General features: G+C 37.6%; 2 protein-coding genes, 1 long non-coding RNA gene and 1 other non-coding gene across 4 annotated transcripts; 2 read left to right on the forward strand and 2 right to left on the reverse strand.

Annotated features, from left to right (window-relative positions):
• Positions 1 to 263: 263 nt before the first annotated feature.
• LOC131683499 (large ribosomal subunit protein uL3) lies at positions 264 to 3,163 on the reverse strand. The gene is made up of 6 exons (XM_058965528.1): positions 3,046 to 3,163; positions 2,659 to 2,851; positions 2,302 to 2,470; positions 1,541 to 1,676; positions 870 to 1,259; positions 264 to 683 (listed from the first exon to the last, which is right to left on the reverse strand). The coding sequence occupies exons 1-6, from the start codon at positions 3,046 to 3,048 to the stop codon at positions 327 to 329; spliced, it is 1,248 nt and encodes a 415-aa protein (XP_058821511.1). The 5' UTR covers positions 3,049 to 3,163; the 3' UTR covers positions 264 to 326.
• On the reverse strand, positions 2,535 to 2,615 carry LOC131686488 (small nucleolar RNA U43). Its single transcript, XR_009305141.1, has one exon. It is a non-coding gene; the product is annotated as a small nucleolar RNA U43 (small nucleolar RNA).
• Positions 3,164 to 8,000: 4,837 nt separating the features above from the next.
• Positions 8,001 to 8,928, forward strand: LOC131683500 (uncharacterized). The gene is made up of 3 exons (XR_009304529.1): positions 8,001 to 8,300; positions 8,363 to 8,748; positions 8,856 to 8,928. It is a non-coding gene; the product is annotated as an uncharacterized LOC131683500 (long non-coding RNA).
• Positions 8,929 to 14,160: 5,232 nt separating this feature from the next.
• LOC131683501 (zinc finger protein 492-like) lies at positions 14,161 to 17,888 on the forward strand. Its single transcript, XM_058965530.1, has 7 exons — positions 14,161 to 14,387; positions 14,463 to 15,325; positions 15,387 to 15,827; positions 16,523 to 16,711; positions 16,772 to 17,022; positions 17,087 to 17,184; positions 17,240 to 17,888. Exons 1-7 carry the CDS (start codon positions 14,265 to 14,267, stop codon positions 17,435 to 17,437), a joined length of 2,163 nt encoding a protein of 720 aa, XP_058821513.1. The 5' UTR covers positions 14,161 to 14,264; the 3' UTR covers positions 17,438 to 17,888.
• Positions 17,889 to 20,031: the final 2,143 nt, after the last annotated feature.

Genomic DNA, 20,031 nt, shown 5'->3' on the forward strand with positions numbered 1-20,031 from the left:
ATAAATTTAAAGGCAGCTTTTTCCTTGAAACTTTCGAAAAGCACACAGCTGGCAGAAAAATAAAGCTCCACTGAAATCTGCTTGCGGAGCAACTGCGGCTATATTTGATGCGCCTTTCAGACGCCCGCAATGTGAGATTTTATTATAAGCGCGACAATAGATAAGTGCAGTATATCCCCGTGTAGAGAGGGACTGTAAAAATTTAGCTAAACCAAGTTGCAAAAAAAAACGAAAAAGTTTCGGAAAAATAAGAAATATTTCAATCAAGTTCTGCCTTGTGGTCGATTATATTATCGCTTATACTTGAAGTAGGATGTTAGTATAGCTTACGCTGACGATTTAGCTGCGGCTGCAGCAGCGGCAGCTTGAGCTTTTTCCTCGCGAATGCGATCCTTCTTGAGGACGCCATAGTAGGCTCGTTTATCGGCTGGTGTCTGGAAGCGACCATGTCCCATCTTGGAAGAGGTATCGATAAATTTAAGCGAGATTTGCTCCAGGGAAGCGCGTTTGGTATGCACAAGCAGAGATTTACGCAGTGTGATGATGCGACGCTTGGCTCCAATACAGCATCCTTTGATCATGAGAAAATCATTGTTAATTTCACCATAGAATGGGAATCCGCCCATGGGGGTAATAGATTTGTCCGTCAAGTCATATTCAGTGGCAGCACTGTTCTTGATTACCTGTAAAATGAAAAATATTTTTTAAAAAAAGTCCGTTGCATCAGCAAGGTTTGCAGAGAAATAAAACGATCAGTCCTATCATTATGTACACAAGGTGTTTCATCGAATGTAGTATTATATGATGTCGGCTACATAGGTTTTCATCATGTTTAGCAGTGATTGTCCAGATTATATTTTCGTACATACCTTGCCATCCTTTGTATGAATGCCAGCTCCAATGCGATAAATTTTCTTATTTATTTCGGTACGATGATGATAACCTTTTTGACCAGCACGAGCAACGGTGAAAGCTACACGCGATGGATGCCAAGCTCCAATGCAAGCAACTTTACGGAGACCTTTGTGTGTTTTACGGGGCAATTTCTTGGTGTGCCAACGGCTAGTGACACCCTTGAATCCCTTACCCTTGGTTACAGCAACACAATCGATCATTTCATCCTTAGCGAAAACCTGCGAAACTGGGACTGGTTTTTCCAGATGCTCCTTAACCCAATTGACTTTGTCTTCAATGGTTCCTCCGTTAAGCTGGATCTCAATGATATGAGCCTTCTTCTGGCCTTGCTTGATAAGACGAATCTATGGACGGTAATGGTATTAGATTATTATGAACATGTTCGCATTATTTAAAAATGTGATTGGTATGGTTTATCTACGCGATCATAGCCCAGGGACTACGCGAAAGATCAGGAATATACCAGACATTGCCTCCCGAAGGGCAAGTTGTTCTTCGACATTGGGGAATAACCATGCATGGTAAAAGCAGAATCAACCCCCGATTTTAGAAGTTTCCATCGTCGTATGACAACAGAAACCTCCAGGTTATGTCGATATAAATATTGATATTTCTAACTACTCACCTGGGAATGAGCAATGACCCGGATGAATTTACAATAGCGGATCATTTTCTTGAAGTTTTCGTCGATCGACTTCTTTCCTAAATCATCGGTCCACTTCTTGGAGGCCTTGGTGAAAGCCTTCTTCTTGCTCGCATGCCTTGAGTTGAAAACGAAGATTGTTGCAGTGAAACAAAGAAAAACAGAGAAAGGTCCTCATCAAGTTTCCTGAGCGGAGAACCGGTTTCTCAAGTCATGATCACCAAAATTTCCAATAGGTTGGAAATTGGCTCACATAACAATTTTCAGCCCTCTTACAATGATCGAAGAGCTTTTAAGTGGTTGATTAAAAAATTGATTCTAACACATTCATATATACATTGGACGGTATCGATTCAGAAGGAAAGCAGCAGTTAAAAAGCTTCAAACAGGGTGGTTCAGACATCTTGTAAAACAAGAATATCTTCATCATTCGATGCGTCCAATTTGGTAGGTACCCTTACACGAGGCGTTAGTAATGTCATTACTGAGCAAATATCTTTTTAGTGATCGCGTAAGGCGAGTAATAACCGAATTCTCATAATTACTTAGTAATGACACTTTAATGCTCGTATAAGCGCCCCTGATAAGTACAATAAATTTGTTCCAGTACAAGAAATAGGATGCAGGTTGGATCGAATAGGGAGAATTTTTTTCCTGTATTTGCTCTTTTCCTTGTGGCAACTAACTATTCAAACAGCAAGAATCATGTACTGGAACAAACCAAGCATATAGAGGGAGCATACCAGTTCTTGTAGAAACGACGACGACATTCTTCCGAAAGATGTTGTGCCCATACATTACACAAAGCACGTGGTCCGAACGGAGTCTCGATATAACCAACGGCTCCAACAATCACAATTGGAGGCGTTTCCAAAATGGTAACCGCTTCAACAACTTCTTTCTTGTTGATCTCTGCAAAAAAAAGTCGTGGTGAGCTTCTCAGTCAGCAAAAGCATATCGTATGATTTAGCAATAGCTTATCAGCCAGCCCTAGTTCTAAACTGGTTTGTAATCATGGTTAGTCAGAAATAACCGTAAACATTAATATGATCATCATTTAAGAGCATAACTATTTAATTTGATTGTAATGAAAAACTTACTTGATCCAGGACGATCCGCTTCCCGCACAATGTGCGTCATGCCGGCTTTATAAGCCAGGAAAGCAGTCAGATGCACGGGTTTAGATGCATCATCCTTGGGAAAAGCCTTTATACGACCCTGGTGTCGAGAAGCACGTTTTTTGGGGTAGAAGGCCATGGAACCATGACGCGGTGCTGAGAATTTACGGTGAGACTGAAAAGATAAAGCAGGTTATGTTTGCTCAAAATCTCAAACCGCGTGGTAGATTGAAAAAAAAAACGATTTGCATGTTGAATTCCAAATCATTCACAAACAAATGAATTTGATTGATAATTGTATCACCTTTAAAATAACTTATTAAAGGACTATATGCTATTAAAAGTTTTTATAGTTGAAAAAATAATTACCATTTTGTCCACGTACACGTCTGACTTCCACGAGGTATCGTTACAGAAAAGAATGATGATGACTGAAAATTGACATTGCAACCGAAGCTATGATGACAGATGATGACCAATGATTCAATTCGAAGATCTGGCAGAAGAGGAGACTGTCATGGAAATTGAAAGGTCCTACGCTCGTATCGGCGCCCAGATGGCGCGACAAATACTGTGAGTTCTTGTCGGCCGGTCTCACTAGAAAAACTCTAGAAAGAGAACTGCGGAGACTCCATTTTGGATCGATTGGATTCGCGTTTAGCTGTCAAAAAACGAATCCAATCGAACATTGCCTATCCTTATAACATTGGACGTGTTGCCATACAATGCCGGGGCATACGTTGCCAAAAATGCTGTTTTTCTCTCCGCAGTTCTCTTACTAGAGTTTTTCTAGGTCTCACGAACACTAATGCAGTTTCTTGCGAGGGGAGTGACACATGCTGATTTGATTTTTTAATGGAAATGCCTGACACTGTTTTTGATCGAGGTTTTGATGTTGTGCTTTGAAAAAAATCTTGTAGTATTTTAGTCGCATAATGCCTTATAGCGAAAACGCAGTTTGTTTACATTTGCGATTTAAGCCCGAATAGAATTTCACAATAGCATTTACCCTACAAACAATCATAAAACAATAAATATTATAGTTGTTACTGTTTCAACATTGTTCGTCGAGTTCTCGTAGTAGATTTACAATAAAATTTCATGTAACGATCAATTTTACTGTTCAGCAAAAAACTGACACAGTAAATTCACATTAAATTTTACACTTTTCGAGAAAAAAAAGTATGCAGCAAAATCGATTTTTTTAATGTTAAGATACATAACCACCCATCTTTTTCACTGTAAAAGTCGTTTTTACATTGAAATTCACTGTAAAAACGTTAAAGCTTATTGTTTTTGTATTGTAGTATAACCAAAGATAAACTCAAGATAGAGTGGTCCGATGTTTCCCATGTACCATCCAAATGCGACCCCTCGATGCGCCCGGTTCACCGTCAGAGTGACAGTTCAATAATGAACTGAAGCGAAGCCTTGCGAAAAGGAAACAACGTCGATCTTTGCGTCGTATCTATGACAATGAATTATTACGAACATAACAAGAAAATTTTCGGCAGAAAAACAAACAAACCTCGAGGTTTTCAAAGTTCGAAAATTAGGTGATATATGAAGTAATATAACTTTTTGCTATTGATAACTAAATTAGTAAATTAGTCTGCTGACTAACAATTGATATATTTTACGTCAGATTCAGCAACGAAAGTCGGTAGAGTCAAGTCGATGATAACCTGCAAATTTTCTTAGTTGGAATTGTTACGATAATCACCTGCTTAGGATACAAACTGTTAGAAACGGACGAGTTATCTTCAATAATTTCGTCCATATATGCTCTGCAAATAGGCCTTTAGTTGTAAACATAGCCTGTAATATATTTTACTGTCCGTATAGATTACATGTTTCTTGCACAACAAGATTGTCTGCAACTTTGATTTGATTCGTAACCATAGCATTTTGTCGACGCGTTCTAAAAATTATCGACGCCTATTAACGAGGGGACAGCAAAATCATACTATTATTGAGTTCACCGGTTCACGGTTGCTGAACCATCTTTTGTTAATGGTTTGTATGGGACCTAGTAATCTTGAGTTTATCTTTGGTATAACCAAATTTGTATTTGGTATAACACTAGAACTTAATGTAAATTCAATATCAATTCTTCAAAAGGGCTAATGAGATTTTTGTAAACAAACTTATTTCGTTCATTATTCCGCTGTCGAGTTGAATTTCATGAAAGATTCACATGAATCAACATCTTTACCCTTGGTAGAATCAATTTCAAATGTCTTCTGTGTTGAAATTATAATAAATAAAGAGAAATCAGCAAAACAAAAGTTTGTTTACAAATCTTATTAGCCCTATTAAAATTTTGATATGGAATTATTGTAAAATTACTATACTGTCACAGTGAAAATCATGGTTTTGTTACTGTACATTTCTATTCGGGAGCCCTAATGAAAGATCTATCTCGAAAAGTAAACAAACTGAGTTCTCGCTATTATGACATTATGCGACTAAACTACTACAAAATTGCGGTGAAAATTAGTTAAAACTCTTCTTAGTTTGTTTTATAATTAAATAAAGCAACGGCAAAACATGCATTTTCTTCGAGATTTCGACTTAGGCCTTTCTTCTCATATAGAATATAAAGGCTAAACCTACATTTTTGGATAAAACCGGGAATGGTTATTATTCTCAAAATTATTCTGCAAGCGGTGGTTCTATCACAGATTAACAGACATGACACTATTAGGGAATTCCCTCAAAAAACATCGATCCGACAATTTTCGCAGAACACTAGCTCCACCTTTTATTCACGGTCCCAAACACTCATTTCCTGTGGATTACCCCTTAGGTTTGGGAACAATTTTTCACTAGTGATCTATCCGCCATATGCTTATTCATATGTCAGTTTTGTTTTTGAGTATTATGTCTGTTAGTCTGTGGTTCTATTATATAAATAATAAATGATATCCACTATGATCATGTCTACTCGGTGGATGTTGCACATAAGCATTCGAATATTTCGATTTTTTCATTAAATTTTAAGTGAAGATGCACGCGCTCTTTCGTTTCCATTGGATTTCTATGCGCCCATTTGCTGAGCTTTGTTAGAAATATTCTGTCAAGCTCGCCCGTTTACCCAGCCCTATTTAGCAACACAGAGTCAGTTTAGCCCATTTACCGCGCCCTTCTAAAAATTATGTTCACGATTTAGCCCTTTCGCAAATGGCGATTGCTGAAGGGCGAAATCACGACTAGAATGCAAATTGGGCATAAGCATGCTTTTAGTTTCTACCCACTAAAACATGCAGGAATCAAATTCTTTGTTATATTGTTATAAGGTTTAACCAATGATGCTTTAGGAAAAAGTGGCGAAAAACATGGTTTTAAATTAATTTATACCAACAATCTAGGTGAAACCTTTTCATGCTTTGAATAATTTATATAGGGTGATTCTTACATTACAATTGCGACTCACTAGTCGAAATTATTGACTATCCTCCATAGTTACATAGTTTTACAGATACGGAAAATTTTCACCAAGAATTTGGATTTATCAGTGGATAACCTCGGCTGTCAACACCTGCACTATTTAATCCAGTGAGCTTTTGCCCACTATAGTGTTTTCTATCCAGATTTCAATCTCAAAATTTTATTTTAGTGTAAACTGAAACCGTAAGAATGAATTCTTACTGATGTAGCAATAAATTTACCATCTATATATTTTTCAGAGGTAGGAAACATATTTTCTTCATCAAAATTACTTTTCATTGCAAGAAATAACATTTAATTATAATATTGATTATAAATATATTGATTATAAACTCAAATTCAAAACTTTTAGATGCGTTGTGACAGATGAAAATAAAAACATCATCATTGCACCAGAGACTAATCGAGACTACCAACTCACGAACAAACGCTGGAAATTTGGCGGTACCACGTATATGGCACCCCTATCCCATTTGTATTGAACTGACATAAGTCAACATCTCAGCGGGCACACAAATTATGGGCCTCATTGACAGTTCAAATTGTTCTGCTCGAAGCTCGACCACAGACTAACAGACATAACACTCAAAAACAAAGCTTCGCCCGCTTTAACGGTCATTTTAAATATATTTGTAGTTGGGACTGGCCACATTTGAAATTATGGTGCCACTGACATATGAACAAGCATGTGGGGGATAGACCACTAGTGAAAAATTGTTCCCAAACCTGAGGGGTAACCCACCAGTAAATAAGTGTTTGGGACTGTGAATAAAAGGTGGAGCTAGTGTTCTGGGAAAATTGTCGGATCGATGTTTTTTGAGGGAATTCCCTAATAGTGTTATGTCTGTTAGTCTGTGGCTCGACCTTCACTATTCAGACACGGCACGGCATGCCTCAATCATTAGATGTTTGTTAAAAAGTTTAATTGATGAAAAGTGTTGTTTTGGACATGTCGGTGAATAACAAAAACTTTTCACCATGATTCACCAACAAATTGAACGAACTCGAGTATCACAAAATTGTGTCGAATAAAATTGATTCTGTTTATTGTGGATCGACCCTAATGCGACGTTTTAGATGTTGGCATAGAAATCATGGCGGCGTAGCAGATACCTGGGCGGTACACTGTGTACTAGATCTTTTGAAGTAGTAGGAGTAGCACGGTCCCTTCAGTTCTGCCAATCTTAGCAAACTAATTTAGTGTCATTTTGTTTCATGCTTGTAGAGTTGGTAGCACTTATGTATTTTTCGTTGCTAAGATCACATCATACACCTGTTGTTGTTTACGTGTAAAAATGTAATGCAGTTGTTTCTACGCAACACCACCGAGAGCACCGAAAAATAATCGAAAAACTGTTTGAAGCTAAGTGGAGGATGTGCTAACCACAGGTGATCCGATACATAATTTGGGCATCTTGTCATTCCTTGGGATGTTATACCCTGTGGAGACAATTTAATGCACTTCGTATGCATAATAAAAGTCGAACCTATCAGTATGTCAGCGCTTAGGAAATCCATTGTGTCAATAGATCCGAAAAATTGTGCACGATTATGTCCGGGATGTTCTGATGCAAGGGAGGTCTTTTTCGGATCCTGTGACAAACACCTTGAGCCTAAATGTTCCGTCTGTTGTATTGCCTTCTGTTCGGATGTAATGACCTCGGTTCCAAACGGATGTTGGGATATGGGGCTGAATGTTATAGACGCAAGGGGAATGGGTAATCGATGACCTCCGTTGCTAGCTAACTATGAAACCTTTGCAAAATATGTCTCATAAAATTTCGGAAGGCAATACCAACGACACGACTAGACACTTGCATTTCGAAACTGTATCGCAAATCGGACTACCCCTCAGTGACTCAGGTAACGCATACTGTCAAATGTGAAATTTGGTTGAAAAATGTATGAAGCTTGCAACACTGAATAATCTGTTGTTATTTTTTCCAAATAAGCTACCGTAGTAACCCCTGGATACGTAGAAAAGAACGATTTGAAAACAAAACAAACCGTTAGTGTTTCAAAAGAAGTAGTAATAACTTATCTTGGGAGCAAATAAATGAATGATGTGCTGTGTAGGAACGAGTCAGAATACGCGTGAAAGAACCGGAACCACCGATACAGAAAACTCAATCGAAAAATAGGATTGTCGGAAGGATTGGTATACCGGAACCGTGGTAAGAACCAAAATATGATCTATTGTACTTGAAGCTGAATTAAACAATCCGTTTTCTTAAAGATTATCGAAGAAATATCCAGATATAGTGATCAATCATGAGGGGCTATTTCAATTCATGCGGTTGTAATCTACAACTGCACCATTTCCAGAAATCACATTCAACAGTCGCTGGAATGATATCCAGTCGCATATAAACCACTCGAACGTACTACCATCGTCGGAAATCACCTAGGCCACTGACGATAGATTACACAAAATAACAAAATCAATTGAAAATTGATTATGTAAAATATACGAACAATAGCTCAGAGCTAGCCGAGGCTGAGGAGGCAAGGAGAATGGAAACATATACAATGATCCCAATGGAATAGTGGGTGTACTGGCCATTAGATTAAAATTTATATTACAACGCCCTACAATCGAAGATCCTCCTTTCGGATAAAATAGTAAGACTAGATCAATTCTTTGTTTCCTAGGGCGTGTCCTGGGTATTCGAGGAAAACGCTTAATTTGTCCTGGTCTTCTAATAGTTTTTATTTCATATTTTTTGCAGATTTGCATGTAAAGATTTGAAACTTTGCGATCAGCGATCAATTTGACGAGATTTGTAAAAAAATATCACTGTCTACATTACAAAAACTTTGTCCAAACATTTCAACAAATAAATGTGATTTTTTGAAATTCTACAAGCATGAAAATTTGTTCATTTTTTCAATCCCGGGTCTCAACGCGAATTGTTCCTTTTTTATTCAGTCCATTCGAGGCCCTATTCTCACAGTCACATCACATAGTGACTAGAAGGACATTTTTATTAAATCACCAAGCGACGTGACCGCGCAATTTGGGCCCTTGATAAAGCATGGTACTATGACGCTTGAGGTTGCCAATTTTTGCGTTATACATTTTAAATTTAAATCTTATTGAAAATTGCATTGCAAACAATTTAAAGACTTTCTTAAAAATATGTAACAATTTTGGATAATATTAAACGAGAAATGCAGTTCAATATGCATGGTGCATTAATTGAATTAATTAAAGATCAATCGAACGATGAAAGAAATAATAGAAGTTGACGCCGTACTTGACCTCATCCCAGTCAATTTTATTATGGGAGTGCATGTCGTTCGAAAGCTATCAAACTGGTCCGTTTAGTTCTTTTAATTATGAAAAAAGTCCTTCATAAATGGTTATTGATTATTGGAAATGCGGGTAATCTAGTTCCACAAATCGAAGGAATCCTGTATGGTTTCATTAAAGGGCAAAATAGTAATAACATCAGGTGCCACATATGTTAAATTTGGAAAGCAGCGGTAGAAATAGTTTGTAGACTATGGTCATGGATACATGGATCAATACTATACCAACAATGTCATTAGCTGCAAAAATAACACATGTGATTCTTTGGACGATTGGCAGCCGCAATCGACTTTTAAAGGAATCAATGGTCTCCACGAACGAAGACCTCCCCGATCACTACTGATGGCTTGGACTTTCTTCTACACGTAGCCGAGAATCTTTCTCTAGTCTGCTAAACATGTTCAGCATCAGAGCGTTCATTCTCGTTCTCGACCATCGGCTAAATCTATGCGGGCTATTTTTTAAATTTACTATTAAACAAGAATACAGTTTTTCTTGCGACTTTAATATTCGCGAATTTAACAAAAAAATGTTAAATAAATTCTATCCACTAGTGTGTTCACGTATGCCTTTTGTTAACTTATGAAAAAATTTGGTCATTTTCAATTAGCAAAGATGCTTTTAGCAACCTCGATCTGTACTCCGGATAGAATTGTACAACCACAAAGTAGGGATGGCGAGTCATGGTAAACCTTTTCTGCTCAGTGATGACTTGCTATCCTCGATTGGACTTATATTGCCCTAGTTATTGTTTGTTTCCTAGTGGCTCTAAAATAAAAAAAAATGATGTCATCAGAAGTAAATTACATTATTTTAGTTACTCAGTGCCCGCCAAACGATTCCCGTCACCGGGTAGGGTTATTTGTAGACGGCTATGGGTTGGATGTAGAGTATACTGGTCATTGTCATACGACACGATCCGATGGTAAAACTAATGTCACACTTATTCCGAACACCCGTTCAAATCCGCGGTTACCTTTGGATAGTTCTTGAATGGCAGTGCATTCAACGGTAGTATTAAAAATGAACTTGATAGCCTTATTACCATTCAAATAGAAAAAAAAATGTTCCTTTATTTACAACGAATAACATGGTTGCTATGAAAGCAGTTGAAAATTAAGGAAACAAAGCAGTGTTGTTAAAGAAATTTATTTTCCGACTTTGCCAAGGGGTTACTCAATGTACTGGTAACTGGCAGTAAATGACTCGGACACTTTTTCTTCGAAATATTTCATTAAGTTTCAGGTCGTGTCGTTGGCAATACCGTGACCAGAACCTTAACTTGAGGATGATTCTGGGAAAGTCAACGATACATCGTTGGCGATTGGCGTTCAGAAAAAAAATGTTGTTATGGGTGCACTCACAAAAACACTTTTACAATAAGCGACGGGGCTTAGCCCATTAGATCACGATAATAATGAATTTTCCAACTCGAAAACGGCATCCGAAAAATCACACCCTCCACAAATTACGCTGTCATGAAATAGTTCGAACATTGGAACAATCGGAACTGGTATACAAGATGTTTTACAACTGAAAAATATTTTTCGGTGATATAAACTAAACAACCTTTAACTTGTCAAAAAAACTACAATAGAAAAGCAAAGCACCCTTGATTATCCACGCGTTTTCTGTTTGACATTTCGAGGGACCCTCTAGTACTACATGAGTTAGTACCTCTTGAGCCACGGAAAACTCGTCAGTCCGCCGTCTCAATTAGTCTCTGATAGTTATATCCGCAGGAATCGTATTTTGCAGCAGCAAACCATATTAAGCCAAAATTTATAATTTGCATCATTTGGTATTCGTTACCCTCATGCTGAATTTCGTTCCCCATCAAACTAAGCCCTTTTCTCTTTAGCGTTTCTAAACACGACGGTTTGTAACAAATTTGGTTTGAGGATATAATTTTTATCTTTAAAATCTTTAGTAATTTTAATGAATTGCATAACATAACAGTACTTCCTTAAAAACAATGCCACATAATGCTAAACATCCCAGTTAAGCTCAGCCGGAAATGAACCGGAATTCTGGCTGGTTCCAGTTCGTATTGCGGCTCCAGTGACACAACCGATTCTAGTTAGAATCGGTTGTGTCACTAGAGCCCGTGTACAAACTGGAACCAGCCAGAATTCCAGTTCATATCCGACTGAACTTTACTGGGATTTACGATTGACAACTCTCTTGTTCGTTTGGAATGACATTGACAGTAAAATTGGAATTCGAAACGGAACATAGACTTTTTTACGGCTCATGTACGTACACGTCACATGGCACAAATACTACTTCACTAGCTGGTGGAAAATAGTAAACAAAGACGGCAAAAGAAAATGGGATTATTTTCAACCAGTAAGCTGCCCTGGTGTTCGTGAGACTGACCGACAAGAACTCAATGGCGACTCTTTTTTTTATTCTACACTGTAAATAATCCGCACATTGAACTTAAGTGTTTTACACTTAATTTTGCCGCAACTGACTTTACACTTAAACTTCATGTGCCAAACAATTGATAACGCACTTCTTTGAAGATACTTAGGTTTCATATGCATGGAGTATTCTAATTAAGTGTCTGACAAATGGTTTTTAAATGTAATCCATATACAATTTAAGTTTGCATCAACTTTAATATCATATCATTCTTATTAAAGACATGTGCAAAAATGTTAATTTTCAAATGGGGAGAACATTTGTATGTACATAACATAAAAGAGTTTTCAGTTCAATGAAATATTTTATTTGAATTTAAAAAATACAACTTGATTCATCACTAAATATATTCTCTTAAAAGAAAGAACAAATAAGTTAGTGTGTTATTCCTAAATATTAAAAGAAATAAAAATGGTTTACCCGTAACGCGTCTCTTCTTTGGTCCTGTTTATATGAAGTCCGTCGATTAAATTACCTGCAAGCACAAAATTATTTATCAATCATGCAATCATTTTTTATAAATTTACTTACCATGCAAAACATTCTGAATACGCTATGCAAACCTCGATTTAAATATTAATTTCTGCATATTTTTTGCCGCCATGTTTCCCCAAATCAATTTGGTGAAAAATCAACTTGTCTTTAAGTGTTTTCACACTTGATGTTGCCGAAATAGTCAAAAATAATGAATTTCATGGGCAAAACATATATGATTAAATAATCTCACTCTTAACATTTATATATGATAGTTCACGTAGGACGCTTGAATTTTAAGTGTTATTTTATTAAAGGACAAAAGAAAAATTCTTGAGTTTTCAATGTGGTTTGAAACTTAATTCTTATGTGCCAAATCTCTTCGTAAAAAAGTGTACATTATTCGCAGTGATGGGCAAAACATTTACTATTTAATTCGCTGACACCCGAAATTCAATTGACGTGACACTTAATGTTGTCGCAATTGTTAAAAACATGGATTTCATGGACAACACATTTATGATTTAATGCGCTCACAATTAAAATTTAAACGTGTCATAGGGTGGCACACTTAGTTTTGAAGTGTAATTTTGTTGAGAGTTAAATGGAAAGTTCTTGAATTCTCAGTGTGGCTTGAAACTTAAATCTTATGTGTCAAATCTCTTCAAAATAAAGCGTAAATTATTTACAGGGTAGTCTCTTTAGGTTACCCTACGCTCGGACGTGCCTGGCAGAATTCCCACCAGATAGCCGGCAGCGAAATAAAAAGTCTGGCAGAATTTCTGGGGGTCTGGTTGGCAGAGCGCTGCCCTGCCGGCCGGCTCAAATGCAACAACCGTTTCTGGCAGAATTTTTCGCCTTACGGTTATTAACGGTTTTTTCTGCCGGATTTCTGCCAGGCACGCACCGGCAGGACCGGTTTTGTACCGCTTCAGGTTTTGTTTGTATTTTTTCTTATTTTTTTTTAAATTTTATATAAAAAATTTATAATAAAAACATGTCTGGAGACGCGAAATCCATATTACCACAGAGAACAGACATCCATGATCGAACAAAAATATTTAAAAAACGTGTGTAAACATTTGAATTAATTTACGAAAAACACTAGCGCCGCCACACCAACCTATCCCAACTATCCGTCAAATCGATTCCGGAACCGGTTCGAAATCCTGAATGGATTCAGCATGGAATCTAGCTCAAAGAAAACAACCGATTCCGACTCTATCGGTTGACATATTTGAGCTGGAATTCATGCTGGAAGTCCGAATCGGTTCCGGACTAGTTTGACTGGGTAGAGGAATAACCGCTGTCAATTCTGTCGAACTCAGCTACAAAAAAAACATGACAGTAGCGCACCTGGTTTAGATATCCAAACTACCTTCGAAACCGTTAGAGATTTTACACAAGTTGAATGCTGAAGATGGACGTCTGTTCTCTGTGATATTACTTACCATGTTTGAAACCAAAATCTTTGTTCCTCCCTATTTTTTCATCTGCCAAAACTATCCTTCTTGGAAAAATATAAATATGGCGAAAATGAAACAACGATAAACAAAACAGAATCGGTGAGGCGAATTTGCCTGCCATAACTGGAAGGAGTATAGCTGAATTCTGGCAGCGCCATTTTAATAATTTTGACAGCTGCCGGAATCCTGATGGATTTTTGCTGGCTGCCCGTTTTTCTTGTACCTGGTCACATTACTCTACGTCGCGCGCCATCTGCGCGTCAACATAGTTCTTGGATCTTACTCTTTGCCATCGCCCTTTTGAAATAGTGACCACACTACGACAGTTTTATTATTGTTTTTGATTTATTGACAACAGCGCAGGACAGGAGAATTAAAATTTTGCTGGCAAAATTATACAATGATTTTCTATTTTCATACTTAATTCAATTTTGCATTTTCAAGTTAAAACACAAAATATGAATCCGCAGATGTGCAAAATATGTATGTCTACCGAAGCCATCCTGTATCTAGACATTTTTGGTGAAGTGCACACAAAGAAAGATATAGCTGCAATCATCTCCAAGCATCTGTGGTTTGATGTAAATAGAACTATATTTTTCAATCTTTATCATTTTACTCTCTTGTTTCAGTATTTAACTGTTTCAATATTCTAGTTTAAGCCTTCGGATGAGCACCAAGTAATCTGCAGCGAGTGTTGGAACATCCTCTATGAGTTTAACAACTTCTATGAAACAGTTGAAAATGTGCATAAGATTAGCAGGGATGAAATTCCAAAGGAAGAGTTAATAGATGATCCGTTCGGTGACGATAGTTTTGCTAATGTGGATGATATTAATTATGAACCTGAAGGGGACACAGTTTTCTTTGAGTTAGTAGAAGCAAAGTCTGGCGAATTCGCAAAAACTGATGCGGAGGAAGACATTCTTCATAAAAGTGATGCGAGACAAAAACGTCCATCGAACAAGCCTGATACAAGAAAATCTCCTAGAAATAGAAGAACCCATGTTGAAAAGGATAATGAAATAATATGCACAAAGAATGAGGAGAAAATCAAACCAACTGTGCAAAAAGAGCGGCCAGAACGACCAAGGCGAAGTAACACCAAAGCGGTGTATAAAGCGGATACTTCATCGGAAGATGAATATAGTGAGCAAATTGAAGAATCTGGGTGTGAAGAATATATGGAGGAGCATTTTTCAAAAAAGAGAAAAATTGTCGATCAGACTGAAACGACTTCAGCGGAAATTCCGAGTGATAGCGATGATGAGCCTATCTCTAAATTAACAAGGGCAAAACGAAAAAAGGACCAGAAGCTGTTTGAGCACATTGATGAATTTGTCTGCTATATCTGCCCAGAAAGGGTTGAATTTGATCGATTCTACCATGCGACGCTTCATTACAAGACGCTGCACAAAGAGCCTGCGTATATTAAATGTAAAGTATGCGACAAAAGATGTTATTCCCCAGGAAGTTTGATCAGTCATATGGAAGTTCACAAGGATCCTGACAGATACAAGTGATGTTATAGATAAATGAAAATGATTGCATGTTATATTTAATTTGAACGTTTCTTGTAGGTGCGAGATATGTGGAAAGCAGAATGACGAGCAAGTGGCTCTGGTAAAGCATATGCGAATACATCGCCCTGAGCAAGTAGAAAAAATGCCATTTCAATGTGGACAGTGTCTTCGTCGATTTCCTTCGGAGAAAAAGCGGGATAGGCACGAGAAGAATCATAATCGAAAACCGTTGGAAAAACCGACGAGAATTGTCGGACGTGACGAAGAATTGCTAGAATTTTACCGTCGAATAAGTTGTGAGATATGCGATCGACAACGGTCCGTTGACGGTAGCTGGCCGGATGTAGAATATGAAAATCTGCAGGACTTGAAGAAGCACATGCGTGAGAAACATGATGACAAGGGTTACCTTAAATGCCCCGTGTGTGATAAAAAGTGCTACATTCGCTCAATGCTTATATTACACAAGGAGTTTCATTTGAATCAGGAAAAATTCAGGTAGATATTGAAGGGTTATATCAGAGCGTTTCATACTAAGCATCAGAACCTGTTTTAAATCGCAACAAAAGGATGTTCATAGCGTCCCAAAACCGCACAATAGTTCTTATATAACCGCGAAACATAGCATACCGTTGGAAATATCTATTATTCTTTTCAGAAATGTTGAAACATTTGCAATCAACTGCAAAATGACAGCTATTTGTTTAGTGTCAGGTTTTGAAAAATTGGTTTGCTATTTTTGCTAAATTATTAAGATATTGAGAGTACAACTATTTTCCAACATTGCTCTGTGCTGCATTTGGTAAGACCTACAACCTTACTTAGGTCTAGGTAACCTAAAAAGTTCAAAATGACTGCCGCACCGTGTAGTTATTATATTCAAGTTTCTTAAGTATTTTTGTAGTTAGGGTATATGAGGCTATTGAACTATTGACTTCGTACAGTTGCTCACTCTTAACTACTAGAAGTTGTACTGGGATACCGGCTTTACCGTTTTCAGCTCTCGAATAGCTTATCGGACTTTGTCTAGCGTAGATAGATCTACAGATTGTTCATCGTTCTATTCTTATTTTATTTGTGTTGTGTATTAATTTGTCCATTCCATAACCCATTCTCCTTCCACCTCGCAGAGTGTACGTTTGTTCATGCACCTTTCAGCATTTCGCAGTTTTTAAAATGCTCTCTATTCACAGATGCGAAATATGCGGCAACGTGTATCAAAACTTGGAAAAACACAAGGGCGCCGCTCATGCAAATTCGGGCGAGGCGTCGTTCTGTTGTGAACACTGCGGCAAGGCATTGACAAATGAAAAGAGCTTGAAATCGCACGTTGAGCGGAAACACGCCGTCAAGGATACAATTTGCGATATATGTCAAAAACCGTATGATGAATGACGTTAACCTACACGTACTCGGTGTAACAATTTCCAATTATATTGTAGCTTTCGTAAAAGCATGCTCGAAGGTCACAAGCGGGTTGTTCACGAGATGGCTTCCTATATGTGCACACACTGTCCTCGAATGTTTAGAAGCAAGTTCTCGCTGAATCGACACTTGGATGAACACGAAGACAAAGTCAGGGAACGGGTAAAGTGTACCATTTGCGGTATGACTTTCAAGCACAAATACATACTGACGAAGCACATCGGTTCGGTACATACTAACGAAGCACCAGTTTCGTGTGATGTTTGCGGTAATAAAACAAATGAATTGTTTTTTTTTATATTTTTTACCAAAGCAATAATATAACATTACAGGCAAACAGTTCAAATCTAAACACCACCTCTGGAGTCATAAGTCTGATACATGCAATAGTAGAAGGTATGATTGTACAATATGTGGACGAGTCTTTAAGGTAAGTGACTCACCGAATTCCGTCTGAATGCTACAGCTGATTTTATTTTTTGTAGGTCAGAGTTCGTTTGAATGAGCACATGACAACCCATACAGGAAAAAGTTTGTATCAGTGCACTTTCTGCCCGTTGACGTTTAGTTTTCAATCAATCCTCTACACTCACCGGAAGAAGGCCCATTACGAGCAATGGCTGGAACTTCAGGCAAAACGAGAAGAGGGTGTAAAATTCAAAGTTTTAGAGGCTCCAGCCTGACTATTTTTCCATCTTATCACACTCATGCATGCAATCATCTAATAAAGATTATTTTTAACAAAATCGATTCATACTCGAGTGGGTGAATGGACAACATTGGATCTAATTATCTTGGATCGTATTCAAAAATCCAAGCACGCATCGGTGTGCTGATTGCATGATGTCATGTGACATTTCATATGGAGTTTTTCCCTTTATGTGCAGCTAGGGCCGAGAATGGGGGCTAACGGGTTTCAAACGTTCTTGAAAATAAATTGAAGGGCTACCCGAGCAGTGTCTGATAACAAATTGAGCACTAAACTTGATGTTGTATGTAGTGTTTACAGATATGGTCAAGTAGGCTAAGAAATGGATTGCTAATAAATCATCATTCAGTGAGTCACTCTTGGTCGTATCTGACGTCTTAAGTCTGGGTTATTACATTGGCGACCAGTGGGAGCTTGAAGAATGCGCTGAGTACTCAAGAATTTCCTCGCGGTCCAGTTTTTCCATTACTAATTAATTGGAAACAAAAATACTTTGACAGAATGTCCCTAGTAAGTATATAAAATATTTGAAATTTTAGTGTAAACCGTAATCAGAACGATCCGTTCGTTTGATTGACTTGTTTATGATGGGACTCAGGTCCATCTGGAATCAGAACGATCCGCTCGTTTGATTGGCTTGCTTACGATGGGACCCAGGTCCATCCGTAATCAGAACGATCCGTTCGTTTGATTGGTTTGATCAATGTGGGACCCAGGTCCATCCGTAATCAGAACGATCCGTTCGTTTGATTGGCTTGTTTATGATGGGACTCAGGTCCATCTAGAATCAGAACGATCCGCTCGTTTGATTGGTGTGTTTAAGATGGGACGCATGTCGCCGTAATCAGAACGATCCGTTCGTTTGATTGATCCTACCATATGGGTCCCAGGTCGATCCGTAATCGGAACGATCTGTTTTTATTAGATTTTCTTCACGTCAATGAAAAGAAGTTTTAATAAAACACACCCTTGACAACCTTTGCTAAGAAACATAAAACATAATAATTATGCGATGGTTACTATGATATGTATTCTGGGTAGAAGCAGAAGGACGCTGTTCAGCAAATGATTCGTAACCAACATCACCTGGACCAAACCCAATTATCGCTATAGAACCGCACTAAACAAAACTTAAAAAAAACGGGATACAAAGTGCTGGGCCAAGGCGAGGTACGCACTAAATATATAAGTCGTTTGACAACCACAGTCCACCTCTAACTAAAACTTAGAAGAAAAACGAACCTAATGAAGAAAACTAATTAAGTTTATATCATAATGCAAATAGATTTCAATGCACTTTGTGGAAAATAGCGCAAGGAAAACAAGTTTTCACAGAAAATCGTGAAAAGACTAATCTTTTTCGAAGAACAATAGAAGTGTTGGATGATTATTCCTCACACCACATGCTTCTTATGAGAGGTTGAATTTCATCAAATTAAATTCAAACCTTATACCAAATTGGACTATTTTGTTGAACGTCTACGATCATAAGTTGTTTATTATAGATTTGGAGATTAACTGGGTTCACGTACCAAATATCTCTAGTGCGATAGACATATGGATGAGATGATGAAAATTGGTCGCACACTTCAGTTCGTTAAAGCTCGGATTTAAGAACTACGAAACAAGCCTACATCTGATTCGAAAAATATTTGTGAAAGAAGGTTAAGTGTAACAGCTGTTCGGGAAACCATTTGGGGAATTACTCACGTTCTGAGTCGTGCCGGTTATGTGGAAACTCGGATACTTCGTAACATGTTGGAAGACTAATCGGAAAAGATCCTCAAAACAACTCGGAAAAAGACATACTTGGAGTTGAGCCATACATTTGTCTTAATCAAAACCGACGCGTAACTAGGAAACAGGAAAATATTCGGAAAGTTCATGATATTACAGAGAAGATCGAAATCCATTATTTGTTCCACCTAGAAGGAAAACAATCATTTGTGATTGACGTAGGTGGAATCAAGATAAAGTTCATCAATACAATTGAACAACAAATTGATCGAATTTTATAGTTAAAATATCGTTCGAATTTAAAGATATGGGATGACCTTCTTCTTCACACATACTTAGAATATGATATACTCAAAAATTTTGATTATCTTCAAAAGTTATCTTTGATCCGAATACCTGACGAACAAAGGAAAAGAAAAGCGTTGGAAAAAAAGGAAAGGCAAAATATTCAAATAGGATGGGCGATCACGCGTATTTACTGCAGAATTAAACAATTGATAGTTCTGCGTATGAAATTTCATACGCTAGGATATAATGGGTTAAAAGATAGAGATGAAATAGCACAGTTGTAGGAAGAAGTATTGGCGAGTAAGGACTAATACTGCTAGTATGTTTACCGTATCAATTAATAGTCCATTGATCCGCTTCGGACTTAGGAGACAAAAAGGAGTTTAGGAAGAGACAGAAGCGGATTCAATGCGAAATTTGCCAATATGACGTAGACCTGGTAGGATGATTTTCCATAGGATTACACAGATTAGATGACACAACGTTACACTCTCTAAACTTGTGCCAAATAGTATGTATGTATGAATGTAAGCCCGTATGAAT

Source organism: Topomyia yanbarensis, chromosome 2 (genome assembly GCF_030247195.1).
Source record: "Topomyia yanbarensis strain Yona2022 chromosome 2, ASM3024719v1, whole genome shotgun sequence".
NCBI lineage: Eukaryota > Metazoa > Arthropoda > Insecta > Diptera > Culicidae > Topomyia > Topomyia yanbarensis.